Below are 12,747 nucleotides of genomic sequence, written 5' to 3' on the forward strand. Positions count from 1 at the left end.
AAAAAGGGGGGGCAAAATAAAAAGGGGGAAAACAAGGCGGGGGAAAAGGGAAAAAAAGGGGGAAAAGGGAAAATAAAGGGAAAAAACCCCACCCCCCACCCAATAAAACAAAAAGCCACCCCCTTTTTGCTCCAAACACTACGAGCTGAAGAATGGCTGCGGGTTGAGATATCAAAAATCTCAGAAAAATATATAATATATATATTTATATCTCTCTGTAGGTCGTCTTTGTGTTTTGCAATTTCACATTCCTCGCAAAGCAGTTATTCAGTCAGTAGCTGCTGAAGGAGGCTCTTCTGCTGGCCCGGCGGCGGTGGCGGCCCCGTGGCGTTCTTTGCAGCACCCAGAGGAGCCGGCGGGTTGAGGTAGGGATCTCCTACCAGATTCACTGTACACTGGACGTCAGCGAAGACCTGAACCTGTTGTACCTGTTGGGACACAAAAGAGGAAAAAACGGGATTTAGCAAGGCCGGGGTAGGGTTCTGGCGGCAGCGGAGCTGGGAACTACGTGAAGTGGAAACTCACTAGAGAACTTCCTCTAGTCTGGAGCCACCCCAGAGAAGAACTCTTCGGTCTTCTTGTCCTATAAAAAGAAAACCGCTGCAACTCATTCGGCTCGGCGAGGTTCATAACGTTGCTCATCAAAAAAAGGGAAAAATAGATCTTTTTTTTGGGGAAAAAAAAGCCCCCAGCTTGGCATTCCCTATGTGGAGGGAGCTGCGGCGCAGTGGCCGTGCCGGTGTGAGGTGGTGGTGGTAAGTGAGGTCCAGCGCAGCTGTTTGATCGGAATTAAGAGGTTTGGTGTGTCCTGGTGTGTCCCTATGGAACCAAGGCTGCGCTACGGGGAAGGGGGAGGCGATGCCGTGACGCCGGTGGGTGCTGGATGAGATAGGGATGAACTGGATCGTTCCCAGAGCTGAAGGCGGTGGTGAGTGGCTGGGCACGCTTTGGTGATGCTCAGAGGGATGGGTACCGTCCAGCAGTGCTGCCTGCAGCAACCGGCACTGCTTGCAGCAACAGATGCCGCCCCCAGAGCCTTCGCCATCCAAATTTCCTTTAACGTGGTGGCCTGGCTGCACCGTGGCTACAAAGGGGCCATGGGCCAGTCCGGTGATGGCCAAGCCTAGGAAAGAAACCCTCCGGAGCGACAGCGAACACGGCTAAGGGGCATTTAGCACCAACACATTTATTTTTCCAGTTCCCACTCTTCCGTGCCAGCAACAAGGCCAAAAACGCTCACAGCAGCGGCGTAAGCTGTGATGCAGAGAGGGCACTGATGTTACCCAGTGCTGGTGGGACCACGGTGGCTGCAACCGAACCCTGCTAACCAGGGCCAGTCCAGGCAGAAACCAAATGTGCCAAGCCGGAATGGCTGGGGCCGTTTGGCCTTTTCCAGGGAGGGGGGAATCTTGTCAAACTCCTCGGGATACCTGAGATGTGCTTAGCAGTTTCTTACTGACCTGCGCCCCATCTGCTTCTGTTTTCAAAAGGTCAGTGGAGGAAAGCTGGTTGCAGTAAAGGCCCGCGGGTCTCAGCGCTGGGTCATTTACCTGTCAAAAAAGCAAGATCCAGGCTCAGCTGGGGCTTCCAGATGCCAGAGGGGCACTCACTGCCCTCTTGAGATGAGTTTTGAGGAGATTTGGGCATGAGGCAGCGCTGGGGAACCTGCCAGCATCCACCCTGCACTGTGAGATGAAGGGTTTTGGGGCATCGGTGGGGGATCCCATGGGCAGCCGGGACCCGTTTCATCTTTCTCCCCACCTCCTGCACCTTGCCCTTGGGCTGCTGTCTCGCTCTGAGGGAGCACGAAACACCACCCAACCGCTTGGTGACAGAGGCAAAAGCCACCGGCTCAGCCAGTGCATCGCTGCCAACTCGGGGCAGGGACAGCCTCCTTCCCTGCCGAGCCCCACAGCTACTCCCTAGGGAGGCTGCAAGCCCCAGCCCATAACATCCCATGCAAAATCAACGAGCCAAGCATGTCCTCCAGGAGCTTAATGGTGCTGAAACAAATCCCAGCTGCTGAAAACGTTGGAGGCATCTTGGTCTGGCTCAGGGAGGCTCTCACCAAAGGGCTGCCGCTCGAGGCTTCAGGCTAGCACTGTGTAAGGGTCCTGTATCCAACTGTTCCCATTCCCTATTCCCCATTCCCAGCTTTCACAGCTCCACAGGGATGCACGGCCACACATGGACCCACCACCAGCCCCACCATGAGGGCTGGAGGTGCTGGAGATGCTTAGCATGTCCCTGCATCCCACAGGGACACACAGGACACCCCATAGCACCCACAGAGTGGCAGCCAGACCTTTCCCCCTTCACCCCTTCAGACACTGTTACCTCCAAAGCCAGGGAGTCCCAAACCCCTGGGAGCTGCCTGACCGTTCCAGGAGCAGGAACGGTTTGGGACTGACCTGCTCTGAGCACATGGAGTTCATCCCAGGCATCTGCAGCGAGTTCATCTGCATCTGTCCGGCCATGGGGTTCATATTCTGGACGTTGGTGTTTCCTCCTGCCATGGAGACGGTGATGCTCATGTTGTTGTACATTCCCTGCTGAGCGGGTGTCGGTTGGCTCTGCCCTGCTTGGCCAAATACACTGGAGAGAGAGGAAAAGGCATTATCTGGTTTGTATGGAGTGGCAAGAGGCACCTGGAGGTGTGTGCCGACCTCCTGGGATGGCCTCTTGGTGAACACCAAGACCGTCCATAGCAGAGTTGGTGGAGTGGATGGGAACCCTGCACATCCCTAGGGACAGGGAGGCATTCAGGTGCTGCCTGTACTTAACCACGCCGGGGGGCTGGAAAATTATGGACCCGTTAAGGTTGGAAAAGACCCCTAAGTTCATCCAGACCAACCAGCAGCCCAACCCCACCGTGTTGACCAAACCATGTCCAGAAGTGCCACAGCCACATGGGGTTTTTTAGCCCCTCCAGGGATGGAGACTCCACCACTGCCCTGGGCAGCCTCTGCCAGGGCTTCACCACTCTTTCGGTAAAGAAATTGTTACTAATATGCAAACTAAACCTTCCCTGGTGCAACTTGAGGCAGTCTCATCCTATCACTTGTTCCTTGGGAGAAAAGACCAAAAGAAGGGAGGTGGCCTATGCAGAAACATCCACCCTCTGCTCCTGCTGTGGCAGGCAGCTCCTTAGGGAGATGGGGCAGAGCAGGAGAAACACCAGTGCCATAAGAAGGATTGTTACAGGGCATCAGGCTGGATTAAGGGTCACTCAGATGCAAAGCCCTGCTCTGTGTAACACCAAGCTCTCTTTCCAGTGCCCTCCTCAACACCCCATCATCCTCACTTGGGCTCCAGGCAGCTCTCCATTGCAAGGCATGGGGAAGCATCCAACCTCCAACAGCGCTTCCATCTTATCCCACCCCGCCCAGGAACCTCCTGCTCCATGCTGCTCACCCAGGACGGGTTAACCCAGCCACCATCACAGAGCAGGAGACACAAAGGGTATCCCCCAGGTGAAATTTTGTGGTGTTTTTTCCCCCACTTCTGGAGAGCTGAAGCTCAAAAAACATGGGTTGATGGTGGTTTCTGCAGGACATCACAGTAGGGCAACACAGCCTGAGCTCAGCATGTATCCTCAGCCAGGTGTCACCTACGGTCACCACTGCCTCTACCATCACCTTGCTGTCACCTTGCCACCTTCTCTGCATGTGTGTGTGACCTGCGCATTCCAGGTTATCCCCACCAAGATCTTACTTGCTATTCCCCATGGCTCCTTGCTGCCAGGTCTTCATGTCGGGTGACTGGTAGCCCGGTGTTGGCGGAGCTGGCTGCAGCATGGGGCTTTGTGAAGGTGGGAGCTGGGGGGACATCAAAGGGCTGCTGGGGCTGAGCGATGGGGCGAAGGCAGGCTCGCTTTGCTGACCCATGCCTGCGGAAAGACAGACAGAATCAGTGGAGCCCAGACCCACCCCAGCAGACCCACTTCCCTCCTCCCCTGACACCGAATCATTGAACCATAGAATCATAAAGGTTGGAAAAGACGTCTAAGCTCATCCAGTCCAACGAGCAGACCAACACCACCGTGCCCACTAAACCATGTCTCCAAGTGCCACAGCCACATGGTTTTTGAACCCATCAAAGGGATGGGGACTCCACCACTGCCCTGGGCAGCCTCTGTCAGGGCTTCACAACTCTGTCAGGACATAAATTTTCCCCAATATCCAATCTAAACCTCCCTTGGTGCAACTTAAGACCGGTTTCCTCTCATCCTATCACCTGTTACTTGGGAGAAGAGCCCAAGCCCCCCACCTGGTTCCAACCTCTTTTCCAGGAGCTGCTCAGAATGATAAGTTCTCCCCTCAGGCTCCTCTTCTCCACACCAAATAGCTCCAGAGCCCTTAGCTGCCCCCAAGAACCCCTGGGCTCCAGACCCTTCCCCAGCTCCGTTCCCCTTCTCAAGATGCGCTCCAGCCGCTCAAGTTCTTTCTTGGAGTGAAGGACCCAAAACTGAACCCAGGATTCGAGGTTTGGCCTCACCAGCGCCAAGTGCAGGAGGACAACTCCCTTCCCTACCCCTGCTGGTCACACCATGGCTGTTCCAAGCCAGGATGCTGTTGGCCTTCTTGGCCACCTGGGCCACTGCTGGCTCATGTTCAGTCACTATCAACCAGCACCCCCAGGGCCTTTTCCACAGGGCAGCTTTCCAGCCACTCTTCCCCAAACCTGAAGCGCTGCACTGGGTTGTTGTGACCCAAATGCAGGACCCAGCACTTAGCTTTGTTGAACCCCATCCCACTGACCTCAGCCCATGGACCCAGCCTGTCCAGATTCCCCTGCAGAGCCTTCCTGCCCTCCAGAAGATCAACACTCCCACTGAAATTGGTGTCATCTGCAAACTGATGGAGGAAGCACTTGATCCCCTCATCCATATCATGGACAAAGACATTAAACTGAACTGGCCCTAACACTAAGCCCTGGGGACACTGCTTGGGACTGGTGCCTCAGGTTTGACTTTAAGTTTTGGGGTCTCTGGTTTTCATTTTCAGCAGCTGCATTGCTCAAATGCAAATATTTCAGGATTGAAGGAGCAGGGAACCCCCCCTCAAGTGGTTTCCATCAGCATGTGTTCCTCTTTAGCATCATACCGGGCTGGAAAATGGCCACTGTCCTGCTGAGATGATGCCAAAGGAGACATCATTCCTAGAATCATAGAATGGTTTGGTTTGGAAAGGACATTAAAGCCCATCCAGTTCCAACCCTCCATCATGGGCAGGGACACCTCCCACTGCATCAAGTTGCTCAAATCCGCATCCAGCTTGGCCTTCAACACCTCCAGGTATAGGGCAGCCATGACACCTCCGGACAACCTGTGCCAGTGTCTCATCACCCCCACTGTAAAAGATTTCTTCATTATACCCAGTCTAAATGTCCCCTCCCGTAGTTTAAAACCATTACTCCTTTTCCTGTCCTGTTATTCCTGCAGGATAACTGCAGCCACCTCCTCATCAGTGATGTCCACCTTACTGAGACCTTGTGGATGCTTGAGCTTCAAGACAGTGCCTGCACTCAACTCCACGCTGGTTCACCCATCTCCTACCCACATGTTGCCCACACGAGAGGCATGAGCTCATTCCAGACTTCTCAGCCAGGGTTTGGGTGCAGATATTATTTAAGGAGGAGCACTTTAGAGGACTCAGAGGTCTCAGCTCTGCTAGACGGCTTCCCAGTGCAACCCACTGCTCGCCGTACCTGATCCCGAATACTGAAAGATGTTCTGCTGCATCTGCGGGGTCATCCCGGTGCCGAACTGCCCTCCAACGCTGCCCATCATCCCCCGGTTCACCATGCCGCTGCGGTTCGCCAGCGCCGCCTCGGGGTTGGACGCCAATGGTGAGAAGGGACTGGTGGAGGTGGGAGGGTTTCCCGGAGTCGTACCATAGTTTGGAGGGTAAGAGAATTGCTGAGGGGGTGCTTGGGGTAAGCGAGCGGCTCCGAGCTGGACTGGGAGCCCGGCAGAAGGAGGGAGGTTGTTGCCGAAGCTTTGCTGTCTCATCAGGATGGCTCGTTGCTGCATGAGCTGCCGCTGCCGGTGCTGTTGGCTGTAGAGCTCGCGCTGGCGCTGAGCCAGCATCTGGGCGTTGAGGGGAGGCTGCAGAAAAGAGGGGGATACCCAAGTTATCACCATTACCATCTGGTTCTCGCAAACAGCTCAGAGCACCCCCTACCCTGGTTCTCCTCTTCCCTGGCTTGAGGTGCCTATCCTGACTTTGCAAGACAAAGTGGAAAACCCCAAAATGGTGTAAATTTGCCTGTTTGTGCCACTGCAGGGCAGAGTGGGTTGGAGATGTAAAGATGTAAAGCTGGAGCATCCCTGGAGCTGGGAAACGAGGCTCTTGTTCACCTGGCTGCCACCAACAACCCCTCCCTTCTGAGGGTCCCACTTCACAGAATCATGGAATGGTTTGGGTTGGAACGGACCTTAAAGCCCATCCAGTTCCAAAGCCCTGCCAGGGGCAGGGACACCTTCCACTGGATCAGGTTGCTCCAAGCCCCATCCAACCTGGCCTTGAACATCTCCCAGGAGCCACCACTTCTGTGGGCAACCTGGGCCAGGGCCTCACCACCCTCATTGTGGAGAATTCCTTCCTAATTTCCAATCTCAATCTTCCCCCTTCCAATTTAAAGCCGTTCCCCCTTTTCCTTTCACTACAGGCCCTTGTAAAAAGTCCATCGCAAGCTTTCCTGGAGCCCCCTTCAATACTGGAAGCTGCTCTAATGTCTCTCCTCAGCCTTCTCTTCTCCAGGCTGAACAACCCCAACAACTACAACCCCAACAACTCTCTCAGCCGGTCCTCATAGCAGAGGTGCTCCAGCCCTCGGATCATCTCTGTGGCCTCCTCTGGACCTGTTCCATCAGTTCCATATCCTTCTTACGCTGGCGATTTCAGAACTGGACACAGGGCTCCAGGTGGGGGAGTGCCCTTCTTGCGCCCTGTGTGCCAGAGCCCAGGATCCCTAACTTCAACTCGTTTGGCTGTGAACTGTTTGAATAACACCCCATCCCCAAAACTTTTCCACCTCCATGGGCCTGTTTCCCATATGGCCAAGCCAGACGTGTTGGATTTAAGCACCTTAAAAAGACTGACAAAGCCATCAGTGATTGAAACTGGAGCTTGGATGGGAACCATTCGGTCCGTTTCCTTATGGCTAATGCTCCCAATGGAACATCAGGGATGTCACACTGCTTCAGGAAAAGGCCCAGCCTTCTCCAAGAAGTGGAACAAAGTCACCAGAAGTCAGCTACACTTTCCAACTTCTCCTCGTACCTAATAAACATTTCATCTACTTTATTAGAACCAAACAAGAACTTTAACACTGGGAGACTTGCAGGATCATTAGGATTCTCTAGAGATTCCTACCTACTTCCTAAAGATCCTTCCCAATTCATCACATTAGCATATTCTTCCCTACGTACTAACGAAGGATTTAATAGAGTCATAGAATCGCTTGGTTGGAAAAGACCTTTAAGATCATTGAGTCCAACCGTACCTGTCCACTACTAAACCACAGCCCTGAGGAACTCATCTGTCTTTAAAACACCCCCAGGGGTGGAGACTTAACCACCTTCTTGTGCAGCCTCTGCCTGAGAACCCTTTCAATGAAGACTTTTCTCCTGATGTCCAATCTGAACCTGCCCTGGTGCAATTTGAGGCCATTTCCTCTCATCCTGTTGCTGTCACCTGGGAGAAGAGACCAGCACCCACCTTGCTACAACCTCCTTTTAGGCAGTTGAAGATGGTGATAAGGCCTCCCCTCAGCCTCCTTTTGTCCAGACTAAACAACCCCAGGTCCCTCAGCTGCCTCTCACAAGGCTTATTCTCCAGCCCCTTCCCCAGCTCTGTTCCCCTTCTCCAGAGGCGCTCCAGCCCTTCAATGTCTTTCTTGTTGTGAGGGGCCCGAAACTGAACATAGGATGCGAGGTGCAGCCTCACCAGCACTGAGTCCAGGGGCACAATCACTTCCCTGCTCCTGCTGGCCACCCCATGGCTGATCCAAGCCAGGATGCTGTTGACCTTCTTGGTCACCTGGGCCACTGCTGGCTCATGTTCAGCTGCTGTTGATCAACAGCCCCATGTCCTTCTCTGCCAGGCAGCTTTCCAGCCACTCTTTCCCCAGCCTGGAGCACTGCATGGGGTTGTTGTGGCTCAAGTGCAGGACTCAGCACTTGGCCTTGTTCATCGCCACCTTGTTGGCCTCGGCCCATGGATCCAACCTGTCCAGATCCCTCTACAGAGCCTCCCTACCCTAAAGCAGATCAACACTTCTGTACCTTAAGGTGGTGTCGGTACTGGAAAAAGAGTGAAACCCACAGCTACTCAACTTGCAGCCACCTCTTGGCATGTGGGAGAATCCTCCTCTCCCATTACAGATAGAGAAGAGCAAACCAGGCTGTGCTAACATGGGGATTAACTCTCAGTTTTTCCAGGTTGGAGGACCATGCCGCATCTCACTTACCTGCGGTGTCATCTGCTGCTGCATCCCTGCCCGCATATTGATGCCCACAGGAGAGCTGGCTGCAAACTGGTTGAGGATCGCCTGCCGGTTTTGATGGATCAGCTGGAAGTGGTGGGGAGAAAAAACCCAAGGAGACCTTCAAAACTCTGATGTAGGATTGTCCCATCCATCTGATCCCTTCCAATTAGGATGAGGGTCCCTCCATCCCCTGCCCACAGCCACAGGATGCAGATGGGGGAGGATTACCTGCTGCTGGCCCTGGAGCCGCTGCTGCAACTGGAGTCGGAGTTGGTTGGGAGCTGTTGTGGGTCTGTTGAGCGTCTGCCGGGGTTGCATGGCCATGTTGGTGGGAAAGGCTCCGCGGGGCGGCGGGACCTGCACCGGCATGGCTCCAAAGGACGGCTTCTGCCTGACCATGCCAGGGAAAGCACCGGGGAGGTTGGTGGTGGGAGAGGAGGAGGAGTAAGGCTGGGGATACATTCCGGCTTTCTGTTCCATCATGAGGGGTGGGGTGGCTTGTTGGGGCTGGAACCGCTCCGTCAGGGCTTCCAGCCCGCCGCCCTGGTGAAGGCAAAGTGGGAGGAAAAGATCACTTTAGAGTCCTGCCAGCACTCAGCCTTTCCCAGAAAAGCTCCAAGGGGATGGAGGATGTCCCCGGTGTGGGGCAGCCTGCTCCTAAGGATGCTGCTGCCCGTGATCCTCATTCCTAGGCAGGCTCCAGGCTCTGTGAGAGCCAGCACTGCACTAAGGAGGGCATTAAATGCCCACCCCCGGGGCTTAGCTAACATTGGAGGGGTAGAAATGATCCAGGCTTTTCAGAAGGCCTCAGGGCTCTTCTCTCTGGGCTGGCGGGGTGGTTGCAGGGCAGCAGTAGGTGCTGCTGCCTTCTGCCTTCCTCAGCAGGGTTTGGTAGCGCTGAGCTGCTCATTGGTGCCCCAAACATGGCTGGACAGACCCTAAGGCTCGGAAGATCGGCCTGAACATGAGAAACAGTTTATGCTCCCTCTCCTCTCCTATTTTTATGCAGCCTCGGCACTTCCAGGCACAGTCAGCCCAACCCCACTGGGCCGACTAAACCATGCCCCCAAGTGCCATGGCCTCACATTCTTTCAACTCCTCCAGTGATGGGGACTCCACCACTGCCCTGGGCAGCCTCTGCCAGGGCTTCACCACTCCTTCAGTGAAGAAATTTTTCCTGACAGCCAGTCTGAACCTCCCCTCCTGCAACTTGAGGCTATTTCCTCTCATCCTATAGCTGGTTCTTGGGAGAAGGGAGCAGCCCCCACCTGGCTCCAATCTCCTTTCGGGTTTCTGCATAGAGTGATAAAAAATCTGGAGTTGGAGCTATGACCCCACAGAGTAGTAACGCCTGGGAGCCAGAATCCTTAATCCGAGTCCCATGGATTAAGAGAAAGCTGCATTAAAAGAGACCATATAAACATCCCACTCCCAAATCTCACCACTTGTGGGATCTGGTTAGACAATACCCATTGAAGGACTGAGGCTGGAAGGCAGGGATGAGCATATGGGAATGGTGGTGAAAAATAAATTAGAATCATAGAATGGTCTGGGTGGGAAGGGATCTTAAAGCCCATCCAGCTCCAATTGCCTGCTATAAGCAGGGACACCTCCCACTGGAACAGGTTGCTCAAAGCCTCATCCAAATTGGCCTTGAACACCTCCAGGGATAGGGCAGCCACCATTTCTCAGGACAACCTGGGCCAGGGCCTCACCACCCTCACAGGAAAGCATTTCTTCCTAAGATATCATCTCAATCTCCCCTCTTACAGCTCAAAACCATTCCCCCTCATCCTATCCCTGCACTCCCTGATCAAGAGCCCCTCCCCAGCTTTTCTGTAGGCTCCCTTTAAGTATTGTATCAGATGCCTTAGGATCAATTGAGGTGGTGGTGGTGAAAATTGAATCCCTTAAGATAAATTAAGATGGAGTTTATATGGTTCTAGGACTAGAGATCAGCACCACAGACCTGTTGAAATGAGCCTCTTCTGCTCTCCCCTCTCCAAACTATTTCACTTCCAGCTGCTTCCTGATTAAACTAGGTACAGGTATCATCTGTGTTTCATTCCACCGTGGTTGTAGTAGGATGGACAGCGGGTTTGACCAAGTCAGAGTAAATAACCTCACCTCAGGGGCTGATAATCCCTACCTGCCAAGAATACATCCTGGAGGGTAACTATCAACACCTTTTCTTCCCAAAGTTGCCTTTATACTGACGCGTTGCTGAAGATGTCCTTCAAGCAAATATTTCATGGAACTATTAAAAGTATTTCTGAGCATCAGCCAAAGCCATGGAAAAAGCCCAAACTCCTATTAATGAAATCATAAAATCATATAATCATAGAATCATTTGGTTGGAAAAGACCTTTGAAATCATTGAGTCCAACTGTACCTGTCCACTACTAAACCAGATCCCTGAGCACCTCATCTACCCGTCTTTTAAATCCTTCCAGGGATGGGAACTCCACCACTTCCCTGAGCCTCCTCTGCCAGTGCCTGAGAACCCTTTTCGTGAAGAAGTTTTCCCTGATGTCTAATTTGAACATGCTTTTCTCATGCTTTTCCTCTCATTCTATCACTTGTTACTTGGCAGAAAAGACCGGCACCCACCTTGCTCCAACCTCCTTTCTGGGAGCTGCAGAGAATGATGAGATCTCCCCTCAGCCTCCTCTTCTCCACACTAAAAAGCCTCAGGTCCCTCAGCCATTCCCTGAACCACTGGGCTCCAGACCCTTCTCCAGCCCCACTCCCCTTCTCTGGACACTCCCATCCAGCTTGGTGTCATTTGTGAACTTACTAAGGGTGCACTCAATTCACTCTTTTTCTATTTCCATGAGTCGATTCCCAAGTTGTGTGTTCACCACATCCCTTTTTTCCAGGCTGTGCATCCAGAATCATGGCCTGCCTTGGTTTACTTTCCCAAGTTAGGGGTAGGGAGTTCAGCCTCTCCGCTCCTTGCTAGTAGGGATGTTCTTGCCAAAGATGCAGCTGCAATAGCTCAGTGGTTTCACATGGGTCTTGCAGACACAGCTGCTGCAGCTTCCAGCCACCCTCTCCTGTGCTGCACAGGCTCTAGCAGCATCACACTGCTGGACTGAGATGTCCTCTGCTGGTGCCCAGCATCCCCACGCCAATCCAGCTCTTCCCCTGCCAAGCAGCACCCTATTCAGGGGGATTTTCTCACGTGTGGACCCCGACCCAGCTTTGCTTCCATCCAGGGATCATTTTGGGCCCCTCACTACAAAAAAGACCTTGAGGGGCTGGAGGGGAACAGAGCTGGGGAAGGGGCTGGAGAACAAGGCTTATGGAGAGGCAGCTGAGGGACCTGGGGTTGTTTAGCCTGGAGAAAAGGAGGCTGAGGGGAGACCTCATCACTGTCTACAACTGCCTGAAAGGAGGTTGAAGCCAGGTGGGCGTTGGTCTCTTCTCCCAAGTGACAGCGATAGGATGAGAGGAAATGGCCTCTAGTTGGAAAGGGTTCTCAGGCACTGGCAGAGGCTGCCCAGGGAGGTGGTGGAGTCTCCATCCCCATGGAGATATTTAAAAGACAGGTAGATGAGTTGCTCAGGGATCTGGTTTGGAGGTGGACAGGTAGAGTTTGACTCGATGATCTCAAAGGTCTTTTCCAACTATGCGATTCTATGATTTTACAAAAGGTCCCTCAAATTGCTCATGAAATGATAAGCATCATGGGATAACGGCGAGGGCCATATTAGGAGCTGGGCCACCTCCAGGGGTAATTGAAGCAGGATGAGGCCCAGAGCAGCTGGAAGGATTGGCTGAGAAGTTTCTTTCCCAGGACATCCCATTTATTAGCAGAGTTTCTATTCTGTTCCTTGTTTTGGAAAAAACATGCGTGCGAGCCCTATGGGGCATGGAAAAAGAAACCACCCTGAGACAAATCCCAAGCTATCCATCTTACTTTCCACCTCCCTCCCCTGCAGACGCTTTCTGCCCCCGTCATGCCCTGGTATTTATGAAATCCTGGACCCTTCAGAAGCATCTGCCCCCACGGATAATCCCCTAACAGGGAGCCTCCAGCGGAGCTCAGCTGCAGAATCCAGGGCCCCAGCACTAACCGAGTATGAGAGCACTGCTGAAAGGAAATCTTTTCCCTGCGGTTCAACCCGAGACAGTGGGGCAGCTGCACTGTAAACCAATCTTGATAGCAAGGGCTGCACAGTTTCATACCAGCCAGGCCATTAGATATATTATTAGACAGCACAACCCAAGCTCAGGAATCCCAGGCTGTGA

The 12,747-nt window shown here is 53.4% G+C and overlaps 1 protein-coding gene across 7 annotated transcripts in view; it reads right to left on the reverse strand.

The window, feature by feature from the left end:
- Positions 1–99: 99 nt before the first annotated feature.
- Positions 100–12,747, reverse strand: part of NCOA1 (nuclear receptor coactivator 1) — a 184,069-nt gene continuing 171,421 nt past the window's right edge. For 4 of the 7 annotated variants that reach the window (XM_054064102.1, XM_054064098.1, XM_054064099.1 and 1 more), the window contains 7 exons: positions 8,722–9,036; positions 8,476–8,577; positions 5,710–6,109; positions 3,715–3,889; positions 2,412–2,595; positions 1,461–1,550; positions 100–431 (listed from right to left, as the gene is read on the reverse strand). In XM_054064102.1, the coding sequence (XP_053920077.1) occupies positions 264–431; positions 1,461–1,550; positions 2,412–2,595; positions 3,715–3,889; positions 5,710–6,109; positions 8,476–8,577; positions 8,722–9,036 (1,434 nt within the window). In that variant the 3' untranslated portion in view covers positions 100–263. Of the gene's footprint in view, positions 432–525; positions 584–1,460; positions 1,551–2,411; positions 2,596–3,714; positions 3,890–5,709; positions 6,110–8,475; positions 8,578–8,721; positions 9,037–12,747 lie in introns of all 7 variants that reach the window. The other 3 variants (XM_054064104.1, XM_054064105.1, XM_054064100.1) reach the window with 3 other exon arrangements.

The sequence above is a fragment of the Cuculus canorus genome, chromosome 3 (assembly GCF_017976375.1).
Source record: "Cuculus canorus isolate bCucCan1 chromosome 3, bCucCan1.pri, whole genome shotgun sequence".
NCBI lineage: Eukaryota > Metazoa > Chordata > Aves > Cuculiformes > Cuculidae > Cuculus > Cuculus canorus.